We start from the raw sequence: 17,975 nt of genomic DNA, 5'->3' as shown, positions 1-17,975 counted from the left end.
AATTCATTTAAAAGTTGCACTGATAAGGGGGAGATTCCTCTGCTAAATTCAATACCAGTTGGCTGGCTGTTTCAAACCTTGCACAGTTCAACATTTTACACACATTAAGTCATGAATACATTAATAAAAAATAGTTCATTTAAGAAAAGGTTAGTTCGTTAACAACATTGCAAGACAGAGGTCACAGCATTCCAAAGACGTTAGAGAGAACTCTCATTCCCACTCCTGGTGTAATGGGCTGAATGGTGCATGCAGCGAGATGGAAAAAGACACGCATGGTCATTCTGAAAAATACTGCACAGTGCACGAAAATCGGAAGAAAAAAAAAGATTCTTACGTGATGTGAAAAAGTAAAAAAACAATGTCATCCCATGTTCGATTGCATTATTCCTTTTTAAACACACAATTAATACAGCCCAACACCTTAACCCGATATTAGACATTTATAATTTGGTTTGCCAGAATGACGAGAAGATTGCGGAAATTTTCCCACTTTGTGCCACTTCACTTGATCGATCATACTTGAAGCGTCCAATTAAAACGGTTGACTTTATTGACAGCAGCTGGCAGACCAATGCATTTGGTGTCTCTGGGGCCTCAGAGTTTGTCATGCCTATTTAGGTGTGGGACGAAAAGAAAAATGAGCCTCCTACACTGCTCACATCAGCGTTTTTAAAAAAAAATCTGAGCACCTGCAAGACTCGTGTGCTCCCAGGGTAGATAAAACATGGACAAAGGAAAGAGAACTTGCATTTCTATAGCACCTTTCATGACGTCTAAAGCTTTACAGCCAATGAAGTACTTTTTGAAGTGTAGTCACTGCTGTAATGTGAGAAATGCAGCAGCAGATTTGCGCACAGCAAGCTCCCACAAACAGCAGCGAGATAACCAACGATAGTGATGTTGGCTGAGGGATAAATATTGGCCCAGGACACCGGGGAGAACGCCCCTGCTCTTCTTTGAAATAGTGCCGCGGGATCTTTTACGTCCACCCGAGAGAGCAGATGGGGCCTCGGTTCAACATCGACGGCACATCCGACATTGCAGCGTTCCCTCAGCACTGCACTGGCAGAGTCAGCCTGGATTTTGCGCTCAGTGTCTCTGGAGTGGCCTTGAACCCACAAAGACTAAGTGAAACTCCTTGTGTTCTGCCTCCAATAGGTGGCCTTTGCCTCAACCACCCTGCTGCAGGAGTTGCCAGAAGTGTGTGTTTTGGGCCACAGTGCACACCACTGCATTGAAGGGGCTACACGTGGCAGTCCGAATAAGTTAGATATCTCAAAGTTGCTGATACCAGCAGATCTTGATGCTCTGATTTAGGATTTATGCAATGAGGCAACAGCACCAGGAGTAGCCTGGTCCCTAACCATCAAAATTCAAAACAACCTCTAAATACCAATAGGATTTGAGGGACCAATTACCACGGGTCAGGTGATTTGGGGGGGGGGGGGGGCGGCACTGGGGGTTATAGTCTGCCCTACTGTATTGGCAGAATATTGGGCTTCCCCTGTGTAACGTATGCACCTGTGAGTATGCTCATAGGGCAGGGGGCACTTGATTAAAGTTTGCAATAAAATAGTTGTAGAGTTGTTGAGTTGGGAGTGGCTTAGCCAGTCACGTAAGTGTGCCCCAAGTGGGAAGAGGAAACGTTACAAGGACACCCTCAAACCCCCCCTTGATAAAAAGTGTAACATCCCCACCGGCAACTGGGAATCCCTGGCCAAAGACCGCCCTAATTGGAGGAAGAGCATCCGGAAGGGTGCTGAGCACCTAGAGTCTCGTCGCCAAGAGCATGCAGAAAACAAGCGCAAGCAACGGAAGGAGCGTGCGGCAAACTAGACTCCCCACCCACCCTTTCCTTCAACTATGGTTCCCACATTGGACTGTACAGTCACCTGAGAACTCATTTTGAGAGTGGAAGCAAGTCTTCCAATTTCAAGGGACTGTCTATGATAATGATGATGATGACAAGACTCAATAAAACCCCAGCCAGTTGGGTTCGGGGGATCCACAATGAGGCAGGTGGTTGTGAGCCTGGTGGATGAACTGGTAATGTGAAGGGCGATTGTTAAACCTTTGCTAATAAACCAACTAGTTCTTAATAGCAATGTGTTGCAATGAATTCTTCAGCAAAGGACCCGGGAAGCAAATACATTACAGGCCACATCAACCATCGTTGCCAAGGTTCCGATGCATTAACGCTGATTATGTTGAGCAAGCATTTTTGTGCCATGGACTGGTGCCCACTCGGAATGGATTTTGAGATTGGCACAATTTAGTCTTCACTTAGAATGCACGGCAACATTAACCTGGCCCCAGAGGTGGAAGTTTGTCATCCTAATCCATTACACCATCAAGCCATGTCAAATAACCTGCAGGGCTACGGACCAAGAACTGAAAAGTAGGATGTGGCCAGATAGCTCTATTTCGACCAGCACAGACACAATGGGCCGAATGGCCTCCTGGTGCGCCGCAAATTTCCAGGATTCTATTACTTCAGACATTTTCAAAAATTGTGTACAGATTGAAGGTGATTGGCAGAAGAACCAAAAGGTGACACGAGGAAACCATTTTTTCCCCCACAGCGAGTGGTTAGGATCTGGAATGCGCTGCCTGAAAAGGTGGAGGCAGGCTCAATCGTGGCTTTCTAAAGGGAGTTGGTTAAGTACCTGAAGGAAAAAGATTTACAAGCCTATGGGGAAAGGGCAGGGGGAGTGGGACTGAGACTGGCTGAGGTGCTCTGACAGACAGAGAGCCGGCACAGGCTTGGCGGCCCAAATAGCCTCCTTCTGTGCTGTAACCATTCTATGATTCAAGAATTCCTACACCCCCATAAATTCCTCTCTAACAGAGCCTTGAGGGATACCCAGGTGCAAATTAGGACTCTTGACTTAAGTTTCCATTGCGTCAAGCAGCTCATTTGCCGAATTGACTTGAACCAATAAATCAGAATCCAGGAAGCGAGATCTCCCAAGTCAGTCAAACAAGCTCTGGTAGACTTTCCAACATATCTTCTCGTTCAACCCAGCCAAGCATCTCTTGGTTGCCCTCACCCATCCCAAAACCAAGGCTTGGGAGAGGGTGGCCCATCAATCTTCAGTAGCTGCATCACCAAGGGACACCAGGGGTCAAAATACAAGGGGTTTGTCCTCAAGAAATTGGAAAATGCACCTTGAATAATGGAACCAAATCTTTTCTTCCCATCTAAATTCTTTGGGGGAAATCAGGGGTTATTTACACAAAATTTTTCCCCGGTGAGATTAAATGGATGGAGTACGATGTAGAATGTCCATGGACCTATGCAAGGATCGAGTTTAACAGTTTAAATGGGCCTTAAATGGAACACTGTACACAGTTCTGGTCTCCTTATCTAAGGAAAGACATACTTGCCTTAGAGAGAGTGCAATGAAAGTTCATTAGACTGGTTCCTGGGATGGGGGGATTGCCCCATGAGGGGAGATTGAGTCGACTAGGCCTATATTGTCTCGAGTTTAGAAGAATGAGCAGTGATCTCATTGATCCCACCTGAGGACTGGGAGAAATTTAGAATTTAGCAGAGGAGGACAAAGGGTTTAATTAAGGAGGGGGAAAATAGAGTACGAGAAGAAGCTTGCCAGGAACATAAAATCTGACTGCAAAAGCTTCTATAGATATGTGAAGAGAAAAAGATTAGTGAAGACAAACGTAGGTCCCTTGCAGTCGGATTCAGGTCAATTTATAATGGGGAACAAAGAAATGGCAGACCAATTGAAGGGTAGCTAATGTAACATCACTTTCTAAAAAGGGAGGGAGAGAGAAAGCAGGTAATTATAGACTGGTTAGCCTGACATCAGTAGTGGGGAAAATGTTGGAATCAATTATTAAGGATGAAATAGCAGCGCATTTGGAAAGCAGTGACAGGATCGGTGCAAGTCAGCATGGATTTATGAAGGGGAAATCATGCTCGACAAATCTTCTGGAATTTTTTTTTGAGGATGTAACTAGTAGAGTGGACAAGGGAGAACCAGTGGATGTGGTGTATTTGGACTTTCAAAAGGCTTTTGACAAGGGCCTACACAAGAGATTGGTGTGCAAAATCAACGCACATGGTATTGGGGGTAATACACTGACGTGGATAGAGAACTCGTTGGCAGACAGGAAGCAGAGAGTTGGGATAAATGGGTCCTTTTCAAAATGGCAGGCAGTGACTAGTGGAGTGCCGCAGGGCTCAGTGCTGGGACCCCAGCTCTTTACAATATACATTAATGATTTGGATGAAGGAATTGAGTGTAATATCTCCAAGTTTTCAGATGACACTAAACTGGGTGGCGATGTGAGCTGTGAGGGGGACGCTAAGAGGCTGCAGGGTGACTTGGACAGGTTAGGTGAATGGGCAAATACATGGCAGAATCAGTATAATGTGGATAAATGTGAGGTTATCCACTTTGGGGGCAAAAACAGGAAAGCAGATTATCTGAATGGCGGCAGATTAGGAAAAGGGAAGGTGCAATGAGACCTGGGTGTCATGGTTCATCAGTCATTGAAGGTTGGCATGCAGGTACAGCAGGCAGTGAAGAAGGCAAATGGTATGTTGGCCTTCATAGCTAGGGGATTTGAGTATAGGAGCAGGGAGGTCTTACTGCAGTTGTACAGGGCCTTGGTGAGGCCTCACCTGGAATATTGTGTTCAGTTTTGGTCTCCTAATCAGAGGAAGGACGTTCTTGCTTTTGAGCGAGTGCAGCAGACTGATTCCCGGGATGGCAGGACTGACATATGAGGAGAGACTGGGTCAACTGGGCCTTTATACATTGGAGTTTAGAAGGATGAGAGGGGATTTCATAGAAACATATAAGATTCTGACAGGACGGGACAAGTTAGATGCGGGTAGAATGTTCCCGATGTTGGGGATGTCCAGAACCAGGGGATACAGTCTAAGGATAAGGGGTAGGCCATTTAGGACTGAGATGAGAAGAAACTTCTTCAGTCAGAGTTGTTAACCTATGGAATTCCCTGCCGCAGAGTGTTGTTGATGCCAGTTCATTGGATATATTCAAGAGGGAGTTAGATATGGCCCTTACGGCTAAAGGGATCAAGGGGTATGGAGAGAAAGCAGGAAAGGGGTACTGAGGGAATGATCAGCCATGATCTTATTGAATGGTGCTGCAGGCTCTAAGGGCCGAATGGCCTACTCCTGCACCTATTTTCTATGTTTCTATGAAACAGTAAATTCTTACAGGGGCTTGACAGGGTAGATGGAAGGAGGATGTTTCCCCGGGCTGGGGAGTCTAGAACCAGGGGTCACAGTCTCAGAATAAGGGGTCAGCCATTTAGGACGGAGATGAGGAGAAACTTCTTCACTCAGAGGGTGGTGAATCTTTGGAATTCTTTACCCAAGAGGGATGTGGAGGCTCAGTTGTTGAGTATATTCAAGACAAAGATCGTTAAACTTTTGGGAACTAGGGGAATTAAGGTATAGGGGGAATAGTGCGGGAAGGTGGAGTTGAGATTGAAGATCAGCTGTGATCGTATTGAATGGCGGAGCAAGCTCGAGGGGCCGAATGGCCTGCTCCTATTTCTGATGTTCGTCCTATTCCTTATGCTGCCCTCCCATCAAGACTCGTAAGGTGGGAGGAAGGGCTGAAGAATGAATGAGCTCTACCACACACTTTTCTGAAAGGTCCAGCTTGGGGCACAAGGGAAGTACCCTGCTCAATAAATAAACATGTATTGGAGGAACAGATGGTCCCACATACACCGCTCCGGGTGACTGCCCTGGTGTGTGGTGAAGATGAATATTAACGACCATAGTCAGTGGGTTTGGGCGGGTGTGCGTAATACGGGCAAGCAGACTTCACCTCATGTTTGGACAACACCACAGTTGCCTGGGTTCAATACAGAACAGGCTGAACGCAGTACTAATTAACTCAAAGGTTGAAAAGTTATAACAGATTCATTTTGAATCCAACATGAAAAAGGTCCCTCAGAATTAGCCTTGAAGAAATGTAAATAATTGAACAACTTCATTCCAAATGCATAATATTCATAAATTACTTAGGGTTGGGGACTTTCCAAACCAACTTGTCTTCAACTTGGCATCCTTCCCCCATCCCACAGGATGGGAGAAAATTTCAAAATCCCTTTCAAGAAAGAAGAGGGGCGGGGTGGGGGGGGGGCGGGGGAGAGATGGTGAATGTTAGGCAGAGAGGCAGCATTTGCCAAGCCCCATTCACAGTGGGAAGGGAGGCCGGCTACTGCGCTTGTGGGAGGGGGGGGGGGGGAATTATTCCCAGTTTCAGAATGTCGGTAACTGAAGCTCTGGGTGGCTCGGGGAGGCTTTGAAAATCCCTGCGGTACTTTTCCAACAAGTGCTGGGTATGCCCCCCCCCCCCCACCTCCCCTCAAGGTGTCTCCTCTCTTTCTCCCCCACCCTCCCCCCACTCCAGTCTTGCCTTTTGCCCCAGGTCTCTCGCTCTGGCCAATATTGCTCATCTCATTGGCTGCTCGTGGGACATTGCAGGTGTCTCAAGTGCTTCCATGGTTGCTACTCTTTCCAAGTAAGCCACCGTGTGACGTTGGCACGATAAGGCACTACACAAAGGCAGGTCTTGTTATTCTTTCACATGACAATTTTTTTTTCTCTCCAAGAGACAAAACGTCAAATCACTACAATCAGCTCAACGCTGAGCGGAGCCTCCAGAATCTCTGGAGACTGAACTGGCTCAGCCTGGGCGACAACATTTCCTTGGAGGAACAGCCTCAATTCGATGTTGGACGGGGTTGGGATATGATCCCTGGGATGCAACTTTCCTGCAAGGTCACACAACCAACACGTCGCTGTCACCCCGCTGAAGAGAATAATTTGGCGAGCGATTAAGGCAATTGTTGGGAAACGCCCCAAACAGCAGCAATACAGGCAGCAGGTTTCAATATCTTTTTAATGTTGTTTGAAGGCTTGGTAAGCACTCCTGGTTCCGTGCTTTTTCCATGCAGCGCAAAAGTTAATCTGAAAGAAAACGTGGCCTTGTTTGAAAGATCAGGATGGACAAACACATTGAGCACACAGTTCAACACAGCAATTTCTCGATTGCAAGCTAGTTATGTTTTTTGCACTAGTAAAACATTCCAACTGACTCGCTCAGTAGTGTCAACCGTGGCTCAGTGGGAGTCTCGGAGTCAGAAGGTTGTGGGTTCAAGTCCCACTCCAGGGACTGAAGCACATAAATCTAGGCTGACACTCCCAGTGCAGTGCTGAGGGAGTGCCGTACTGTCGGAGGTGCCGTCTTTCAGCTGAGTTGTTAAACCGAGGCCCCCGTCTGCCCTCTCAGGTGGACGTAAAAGATCACATGGCACTATTTTGAAGAAGAGCAGGGGAGTTATCCCCGGTGTCCTGGGGGCCAATATTTATCCCTCAATCAACATCACAAAAACAGATTATCTGGTCATTACTATTTGTGGGAGCTTGCTGTGCGCAAGTTGGCTGCCGCGTTTCCTGCATTACAACAGTGACGACACTCCGAAAGTACTTCATTGGCTGTAAAAAGCTTCGAGACGTCCAGTGGTCGTGAAGGCGCTATATAAATGCAAGTCTTTCTTTCAGTATCAACACAGAACCTCTTGGGCGTGCTAGGAGGCCAACTTGGGCCAGTTGTTTAAAAAGGAATAATGCAGTCTCCTCTACTACCCGCTCGGCTTCAACACCCTCCCCTCCACCCACCTCCAAAAAAAAATGAAAGACAAATCGATTGAACTAATGAGATACTTTACCATAGGAGGCTTATTCTCAGACTCCTTCAAACAAAAAGCGATGGCATGCTAAATGCAATGGCAAAGAAAGGACAAGCATAAACGCTGTGTACTGGACTCAGCCACTTAAGAGGAAGAGAGAGCCAAGATCGGTAAGGTGACCAGCATGCAGCCTATGATTGGCTCACAAAGGGGGGGTGGGGTGGGACAGTGACAAATCAGATTGCTGTCTCTTAGTTCCTCCCATTGGTTGCATTGGCATTGATGGGTCTCTTCAGGATTGGTTGGATTCTAAGTTTAATTTTTTTTAAACTCACCCCCCTCCCCCCCACCTCACTTTCTCCAAATTATACCCCGGTGATATCCAATTAGGTACGAGTGTGAGGGTTGACCCTACTCAAGATCAGATAAAGGGAAGTGCGTCTTATGGATCCATGCACCAACCACTCCCGACAAATATACCCCACTTCTCTTCTGAAGTCCTCGCCCCCCCTCCCATGGATAAGAGGATAAGGGGGTAAGCCATCTAGGACCGAGATGAGGAGAAACTTTTTCACCCAGAGAATTGCGGAATTCTCTACCACAGAAAGTTGTTGAGGCCAGTTCGTTGGATATATTCAAAAGGGAGTTAGATGTGGTCCTTACGGCTAAAGGGATCAGGGGTTATGGAGAGAAGGCAGGAAAGAGGTACTCAAGTTGCATGATCAGCCATGATCATACTGAATGGTGGTGCAGGCTCAAAGGGCCGAATGGCCTGCTCCTGCACCTATTTATGTTTCGATCTCTAAGCTCCCCTATTTAACATGGCTCCAGTGCTCAAGGCAGTACCGATTATCCATCTCCAACTGCTTTGAGGGCATCGAGAGTCAACGACATAATCTGGAGTCACATCTCGGGCAGACAGGTAGTTCTCTCTTAAAAAAAGGACATTGGTGACCCAGTTGGGGGGTTTATTTTTCTGGACAATCTGGACATTTTTGTGGTACCAGCCCTTAATTCACCAGATTTTGGGAATTTAATTTCACCTAGCGTGGAAGATATTTGAACTCTGAGCCTCTGGGTTGCCATCCCAGTACCAGAACCACTCGGCCTTACTGTATACAAAGCCCATTTTGAGGCACTGGCTCCATCTTGCTTTCCCGACATTGGCACCTTGGATGGGAATGTAATGTCGGACTAAGCTGTGGCGTGTGTTTTGTAGGGTGTGTTTTTTTGGGAGTCTATTTTTTTTCCCCCCCCTCTCTAGATTATGGAGTGCTCTGAAGAGAAGACTGAATTTCATAACTGTTCTGTTCGGTGGGGGGGGTGGGGGGGGTGGTGGTGGGGGATGGGACATCCATCATCCACTTGGCCAAAAAACTCCCAGAATCCCACTGCCCCTTCTGGACAAGCTCAAAACCCAAACACAGGGAGCAGGCTCCGCGAAAGGGAACGCCCAAATGGAATGATCTAAGAGACAGGCCACACAATTGTTTTTTTTTAAAAAAAGTATTCAAGTTCTAACAATGGAGACAAGATATTAACAACATTCACTCGTGAAGCAAAGGATTCTGGGACTGCCAACTACCGCAGCCCGTGAATGGATGACCAGTTTAAAAATGGGCCCAGTTGCAATGAGTTCCAGGCAGAGCAGAAAATGTAACATGTGCATTTTTTTTTTTTTTAAATCCACACATTAGGAAGTCTTAATTATAGAAAAGTCAAAATAGCTTTTTATTGCTCCCCCCTGCACCCGCCGTGTTGCATTAAAATGGAGACAAAAGCAACAAAGACTGATGAAGTGGACAAGAGACAACAGCAGATTCCTTTCAGCGAATAAGTGCTCCTGACTTCAGTATAGCGGTCGCTAGAATACTACTCGAGGAGTCACAATTTCTGACATTAGAGTCCGGTCCTCACAATGGGTTTCAAATATATTCAGCACAGACCACAAACTATATTTCTGTGCCTTCCATTCCATAATCACACATGAAAGCAGGTATAGTTGGGTGAGATTCACAGCAATCCCTTCAGTACTGGGGTACGGGGGGGTTAAGACTGCAAACCCAAGGCCCACCAAAGAACACAGGCCCACCAAATAAATGCAGGAAAAAAAAAAATAAGGCCGAGAGAAATTTGCATATATGTATAGGAATCTAGGATTGCAATGATACCAGAACCAGAATACAGACCTACTTGATACAGAATATATGCTTTCATTGTTGAATATACCAGCCTATGTTTTCAGACTCAGAATCAAATATGTAATGTAATGAACATGAACATACATAACTATAGGCCCATTTGGATTAGTTTGCCCCAGGCCTATAATCCAACCCCGCTGGGGTTCGACCAATTCAGTAACCAGTCGCTCCCCTGAAAAAAATGATCGAGAACCCTACTGGACTATGTCCTCACTAAATACCCTTGTGCCTTTGCCTCCAAGAGATCTGAAGTACCTTGCTAATGGGTATCGTTATCTTTTGGTGTTTGGTGTTTGGTGGGAAAACACTGAGGGGGCGATTTTAAACCCAAGCCCCCGCACTGTGAAACGGACAGGAATATAGTGCAATGGTCACTTGGTGCCCCCGCCCCCCCCCCATGGCTTTCACGCCCGGCGAGTTTAGGTTAAAATAACCCCCTTAGTCTCTACTCTGTCCCTCCCCTCACAAAAAGAGAACAATCTACCAGAGGCGAGGGATTTTGATGGTGTAACCCACTGCAAACCAATACTCCACACCATCACATCGGTTCCAGATAAACAGCCCGTTCAGGTCATCTGCAAACATCAATTGCCAGACAAACCCACTGGAAATGCATAGTAAATAAAGATGAACGAACATAGAGGGCACATCCAAGGCAGAGAAAAGACTACGCAGCACGGCTGCACTCCCTGGGAGATGCTCTCACTCGACGGGAGCAGGGGACAGACAAGAGTAACACTATAGCCCCGGACCGCCAACCTTCCCTCCGGGACAGGACAATGATCCACTAAATGCATCCTCACCGAATGTGCATTACGGAGAAGGAACAGCCTTGGTAAAAAAGGACTGGTTCTTAAAACCTTTCCACAACTGAATACAAGGGACTCGGTTTCCACAAGATCGGGCTTTTCCAGGCAGGTTTGGTCGAGAAGCGGAGCTGGGTTAGCCAAGTCAGCTGTGGCAGTTTCAGAGATGCTAAAGTTGGCCTTGGCAACTGTGAGTTTGGTGGGGAGCGAGGGGTGCAATCAGGGATCCTGCTTCTGATTGCTATCGAGTAAAGATAATATAAATAGGAGCAGGAGTAGGCCACCTGGACCCTCGAGCCTGCTCTGCCATTTAATAAGATCATGGCTGATCTGATCATGGACTCAGCTCCATAGAAACATAGAAAATAGGTGCAGGAGTAGGCCATTTGGCCCTTCGGGCCTGCACCACCATTCAATAAGATCATGGCTGATCATTCCCTCAGTATCCCTTTCCTGCTTTCTCTCCATACCCCTTGATCCCTTTAGCCATAAAGGACCACATCTAACTCCCTCTTGAATATATCCAATGAACTGGCATCAACAACACTCTGTGCTAGGGAATTCCACAGGTTAACAACTCAGTGAAGAAGTTTCTCCTCATCTCAGTCCTAAATGGCCTACCCCTTATCGTAAGACTGTGTCCCCTGGTTCTGGACTTCCCCAACATCGGGAACATTCTTCCCGCATCTAACCTGTCCAGTCCCGTCAGAATCTTATACGTTTCTATGAGATCCCCTCTCATCCTTCTAAACTCCAGTGAATAAAGGCCCAGTCGATCCAGTCTCTCCTCATATGTCAGACCAGCCATCCCTGGAATCAGTCTGGTGAACCTTCGCTGCACTCCCTCAATAACAAGAATGTCCTTTGTCCACTTCCCTGCCCGCTCCCCTTGGCCTTTATTATCTTAAATCGCTCAAAAATCTGTCTATCTCCGCCTTAAATATATTCAATGACCCAGCCTCCACAGCTCTCTTGGGCAGAGAATTCCACAGATTCATGACCCTCAGAGAAGAAATTCCTCCGCATCTCAGTTTTAAATGGGCGGCCCCTTATTCTGAGGCTATGTCCCCGAGTTTTACTTTCCCCTATGTGGAAATATCCTCTCTGCATCCACCTTCTCAAGCCCCCTCATTATCTTACATGTTTTGATAAGATCACCTCTCATTCTTCTTAACTCCAATGAGTATAGGCCCAACTTACTCAACCTATCTTCATAAGTCAACCCCCTCATCTCCGGAATCAACATAGTGAACTTTCTCTGAACAGCCTCCAATGCAAGTATATCCTTCCTTAAATACGGAGATCAAAACTGCACGCAGCACTCCAGGTGTAGCAGGACTTCCCTACTTTTATACTCCATCTCCCTTGCAATAAAGGCCAACATTTCATCTGCCTTCCTGATTACTTGCTGTACCTGCAAGCTAACTTTTGGTGTTTCACGCACAAGGTCCCCCAGATCCCTCTGTACTGCAGCATTTTGTAACCTCTCTCCATTTAAATAAAGGGAGTCCCTTCTGTGCTCGGCTCAATATCTCGAAGCATAGATATCGGACAGCCGCCAGTGTGCAGGAAATGGCCAGAACCAATTTTAGCTCGAATTCGTTGCACTTGGAACCGCTATACGACAGAGCGGCTCCAAATTCATTACATTCACACGCTCGCTCAAGAGGAACGCGCATCAACGCTCAATCCCCTCGTGTAGCCACTCGGTTGGCAGAAGTTCATTCTGGGGCCAGCGCTCCCGCCCGTAATGAGACAATTTATATGCAGACACCGGAGAACACAAGGAGACCCGATGCCCATAATTAAAAATCAGAAATAGCTCACCAGCAGCGGAACTACCAATGAAGCAAGTGTGCCACCCTGGAATGCAACATTAACAGGAAGAAAAATCACCACTACTTTGCAGGCATTCAGTGGTGTGTCAAAAAAGGAGTACGCCATCTTTAAAGAATAACCGGGCGGCAGGGGTTGGGGGGAATGGGGGGGGTGGGGTGGGAGAGAAATAAAGAGAAATACAAACTCTCAAACAGGTAAAATTATGCATTAGTTTGCCTTTTTGAAACATGTTCTCTGCACGGATTTACATTCAAATATCAATTGGCACCCGTGACTTATGCACCTGCGATTATGCTCACAGGTTTGTGGAGCTGTTGCCCGCAGGAGGCGGGCGTCGCCAATGGAGGGCTCTCTACGCGGGAGTCCTCGCTTTATCTACTGGACTCTTGACCTGGAGGGTGTTACACAGGGCTGTCCTGTGCAATAAGTTTTAATTGACGGACTCCCAGGCCGACTGCATTTTCTGCGGTCTGGAAGAGTCCGTGTTCCACGTGTACATTCAGTATGTGAGGTTGCAGCCCCCCCACCCCCCTTCTATTATTTGAAGGGACTGCGCCTCGATCTTTGGGCACCCTGTGCGGAGGGGAGCGGGCAGCTCGGAAGGCCTCCTCGTAGGACTACTCCTGGGCCTGGCCAAGGAGGCCATGAACTGGTCCAGGCAGTCGAGGGGGCCGTTCAGCCCGACTGCCTGCCTCTCTTCCGCGGCAACATTCGAGTCAGGGTGTCCCTGGAGATGGAGTATGAGGGGTCCACCGGTACGCTCGCGGCCTTCCGAGAGAGGTGGGCATCGGAGGAACTGGAGTGCACCATCACCCCCGGCAACCAAATTTTGATCTGTTATGGTTCCTTTAAAGTTTATTTGGTAATTTGTGGGCTCTAGTGTCCCTGTAATAAGGGGGCACCCGGATTTATCTGTTAATTAAAATAGTTATAGAGCTATTGCATTATGAATGGCTTAGCTCAGACTCAATAAAATCCCAGCCAGATGGGTCTAGGTCATCCATGATGAGATATGCAGTTGTGAGCCTGGTGGATGACCTGGTAATGTGTAGTATGATTGTTATGTTCTTATGTTCTTAACAAAGGTTTAAGAAATAGGAACAGGAGTAGGCCATACAGCCCCTCGAGCCTGCTCCGCCATTCAATAAGATCATGGCTGATCTGATCATGGACTCAGCTCCACTTCCTCACCCCCACCCCATAACCCCTTATCGTTTAGGAAACTGTCTATTTCTGTCTTAAATTTATTCAATGTCCCGGCTTCCACAGCTCTCTCAGGCAGCGAATGCCACAGATTTACAACCCTCTCAGAGAAGAAATTCCTCCTCTTCTCAGTTTTAAATGTACGGCCCCTTATTCTAAGATCATGCCCTCTAGTTCTAGTCTCCCCCATCAGTGGAAACATCCTCTCTGCATCCACCTTGTCAAGTCCCCTCATAATCTTATACGTTTCGATAAACCAATTAGTTCTTAATAGCAATGTGTTGCTATGAATTCTTAAGCAAAGAACCCATGAAGCAAATATATTGCAGCACCCTTCAAGAGTACATCAAAATAATCATTTTGGTTTTATCCCCTCTCATTACGTTCCGGCCATGATTATTCATCAACCGAGATGACCAGGATAGCGAGCGCCCCGATTTGTTGCCAAAGAAATATTGCGGGGCCTTCCTCATCTTAACCTCTCACCCCAACACCACACGAGAGATAATCCACCCAACCACAAGCCAGCGAACTGATAAATGTCACCCACAGCGGGCAGCCAAATGGGAGTGACCCAAGACTTGGAGCACAATCTGGGCCCTGGGAGTACGGTAGCATAGTGGTTACGTTACTGGACCAGTAATCCAGAGGCCTGTACCAATGATCCAGAGACGCAAGTTCAAATCCCACCACAGTCAGCTGGGGAATTTAAACTCAGTTCATTAAATAAATCTGGAAGAGCTCGTAATGGTGACCATGAAGCTACCGGATTGTCGCAAAAACCCAACTGGTTCACCAATGTCCTTCAGGGAAGGAAATCTGCCGTCCTTACCCGGTCTGGGCCTATATGTGACTCCAAACCCACAGCATTGTGCTGACTCTTAGCTGCCCTCTGAAATGGCCCAGCGAGACACCCAATCTGCTGGGACAAAGTCAGCACTGTGGGAGCACCTTCGCCACACAAACTGCAGCGGTTCAAGGCGGTGGCTCACCACCACCTTCGAGGGCAATTAGGAACGGGCAATAAATGCCAGCCTTGCCAGCGACACCCACAACCCGTGAACGAACAAAAATAAATGATAATTTGAAGGGCAGCCTGGTTGATGAACCAACGGATGTCACTTTGCAAGTGCATTCACGCCCACACACTCTTCGACTACTTGGGCAAGCCTTTAACCTATTGATGGTATTCCTGGCCAACTCAACAAGGAGATTTTGATCTGTCATAAGAAATTTGAAAAAAGGCTGAGAGATTGTTGGGGGGTTGGGGGGGTGGGGAAGACTGATGAACCACAGTACAGATCTTGATATTTATCCCATGTGGTCTGTTTCTTACCAAGATGTCGTCTAGCACACACGTCATAAAGATCGTGCCTTTTTCAGAGGAGATTTTGTTGGATCTATTCATTTCTTAGACAAATACACCGTAGGGTTTGCCACTCGGTAAACCACTTCAAAAATAATTCATCGTGCGAGGTAGTTCACTGTGAAATAGTTCAGAGAGAGAGACTGATGACATGATAAGGCGCCACGTAAATTCACGCTTTAAAACTTGGCCAACAATCCCAGAATCCTTTGCTTGTTGAGCGCCACATCATGCAGCCCCACTGAAGGGTCATGGGATAAAAAAAAAAGACAAAAAAAATCTCACACACACACACACACACACTGCAACTCTAGCAAACAGTTTTAAATTGTCTCAATAAAATCCAGTTAAACAAGGTTGGGTTTTTTTTTGTTAAAAATAAAAGGGGGCAGGAGTCAGGGGTCAGAGGTGAGATGCAGTAAAAGTTGAGAGGTGGACTTACAGGGACTAGCTTCCAATACCACTTGGTGGGACACTGTTGAGGACAGTGTGTCACAGAGGCAGAGAGAGAGAGAGAGAGAGGGAGGATGGGGGGAGAGAGAGAGAGAGAGAGAGAGAGATCAAAAGTGAAAGGGCAAGGGGAAGAAAGGAAAGAAAAAGAGAAGCATGTGAATTTCATAATATTAAAAGCGCTTCAGATGTCAAGCAGGTATTACTGTTAGAAATATTAAATACACGTTAAATATTCTGAAAGATTCAAAGTTCAGCAATGCAAGATATGAAGATTCAGATTTCACTGTACATAGTCAACAATTTTACACTAACTCCAAAACTCTTCTCCCCTCCCCCGCTCCTTTTACTGTGTGTGTGTGTAAAAGCCAACTGCAATTCTTAAAGACCAGAGGGAGGAAAAAGCGTTTTTTCCAAGCTACAGATACACAAATCATTAAATGTGGCAACGCAGGTCAACAAGGACATAAAAACATACAAGCAAGGCACTGGGGGTTCATCTCTAGAGGGATAGAATTGAAAAGCAGAGAAGTTATGTTAAATTTGTAACGAACCTTGGTTCGATCACATTTAGAGCACAGTTCTAGTCGCCCTTTAGTAAAAGGATATAGAAACATAGAAAATAGGTGCAGGAATAGGCCATTTGGCCCTTCGAGCCCGCACCGCCATTCAATATGATCATGGCTGATCATTTTTGCAACTTTCGTACCCCATTCCTGCTTTCTCTCCATACCCTTTGATCCCTTTAACCATAAGGGGCACTGGAGAAGATGGACAAGGATGACACCAGAACTTACGAGTGATAACCATCAGGAAACATTGGACAGGCTGGGGCCCTTTTCTCCAGAAAAGAGAAGGCCGAGGGGCTACCTGATAGAGGTCTTTAAAATTATGAAAGGGTAGATGTAGAGAAGATGTTTCTGCTTGTGGGAGAGTTGAACCAAAGGAGTCATAAATACAAGATAGTTACCAATAAATCCAGGAAGGAATTCAAGAGAAACTTCTTTACCCAGAGAGTGGTTAGAACGTGAAACTCACTGCCACATAATAGGAGCAGTAGGAGGCCATTCGGCCCCTCGAGCCTGCTCCGCCATTCAATAAGATCGCGGCTGATCTGATCATGGACTCAGCTCCACTTCCCCGCCCGCTCCCCATAATCCTAGACTCCCTTATTGCTCAAAATTCTGTCTACCTCCACCTTAAATATATTCAATGACCCAACCTCCACAGCTCTCTGGGGCAGAGAATTCCACAGATTCTTCCTCACTTCCATTTTAAATGGGCGACCCCTTATTCTGAGACTATGCCCCCTAGTTCTAGATTCCCCCACGAGGGGAAACATCCTCTCTGCATCTACCTTGTCGAGCCCTCTCAGAATCTTATATCTTTCAATAAGATCACCCCTCATTGTTCTGAACTCAGTACAGGCCCCAACCTGCTCAACCTTTCCTCATATGTCAACCCCTTCATCTCAGGAATCAACCTCATGTAATTGAGATGAATAGCAGAGATGCATTTAAGGGGAAGTTACATGAGGGAGAGGGGAACAGAAGCTTTTGCTGGTTGGGTGAGATGAAATAGGGTGGGAGGAGGCTCGTGTTGAGCATAAGCTCCGACACGGACCCGATGGGCCAAATTACCCGTTTCTGTGCTGTATATTCTGTGTAACAACAACAACGTGTTTTCTATCTTTTCGAAGAAAAGTAACGTGATAAGGGAGCTTCCAGCGCCTGCTAGGCAGCTGAGCACATTGCCCGATGTGGTACTGAGCCCAAAGGACGAATCCGGTCCCAATCTGTGCTGAGTTTGATCACCTCAGTCAGGACAGCAATCGAGGTGCTACAACTGATTGCCGTGGCCCTGGGAAACCCAATTACCCTGCCCCACCCCCTACGAAATATGGCCACATGGAACTCCAGCAAAGATGCAATCTGGCTCAATTGTGACGCCCCCCTTGAGTGAATAGCCTGCCGAGACTCGACGCCCAGCCTCACCACTGCAGAATGGCCACTCGCACAAAGAAGGGGGCATTCAGCACCAGTAGGACAGGCAGGAAGAAAACAAGGCTGTGTTTCTTTTAAATTATAAAATTAAAACCAAAAAAAAAAAGAGTTCAACCTGACACTATTGCTGTGTCAATCCTGGGTTACAAGTGTCTGAAACGCTGAACCTTCCACACATTCCCTGGGCAAGGAAGGAAATATATTCACAGTAGACAGCACACACTAAAACCAGTAAGCACAGTTGGAGTCTGTTTCTAACCCAACATCTCCTTTCCTTCTCACCCTGTGGGAGCTCCCCTCTAATGTATGCACCTGTGAGTATGCTCACAGGAACAAAATAGTTGTCGAGCTGTTGAGTTGCGAGTGGCTGAGCCAGTCACGTGATGTTCACAAGACTCAATAA

The 17,975-nt window shown here is 46.7% G+C and overlaps 1 protein-coding gene across 2 annotated transcripts in view; it reads right to left on the bottom strand.

Annotated features, from left to right (window-relative positions):
* camsap3 (calmodulin regulated spectrin-associated protein family, member 3) overlaps positions 1-17,975 on the bottom strand; it is a 224,681-nt gene that overhangs the window by 67,672 nt on the left and 139,034 nt on the right. Inside the window, exon 1 of one of the 2 annotated variants that reach the window (XM_070867250.1) lies at positions 15,090-15,154. The exons of the other annotated variant lie outside the window; for it this stretch is intronic. Coding sequence (XP_070723351.1) covers positions 15,090-15,116 — 27 coding nt within the window. The 5' untranslated portion in view covers positions 15,117-15,154. Of the gene's footprint in view, positions 1-15,089; positions 15,155-17,975 lie in introns of those variants that run through there. 2 annotated transcript variants of the gene reach the window in all.

This window comes from Pristiophorus japonicus, chromosome 24 (assembly GCF_044704955.1).
Source record: "Pristiophorus japonicus isolate sPriJap1 chromosome 24, sPriJap1.hap1, whole genome shotgun sequence".
NCBI classification, from domain to species: domain Eukaryota; kingdom Metazoa; phylum Chordata; class Chondrichthyes; family Pristiophoridae; genus Pristiophorus; species Pristiophorus japonicus.
Note: the sequence above shows the minus strand (reverse complement) of the source record. Positions and strands in the feature narration are given on the sequence as shown.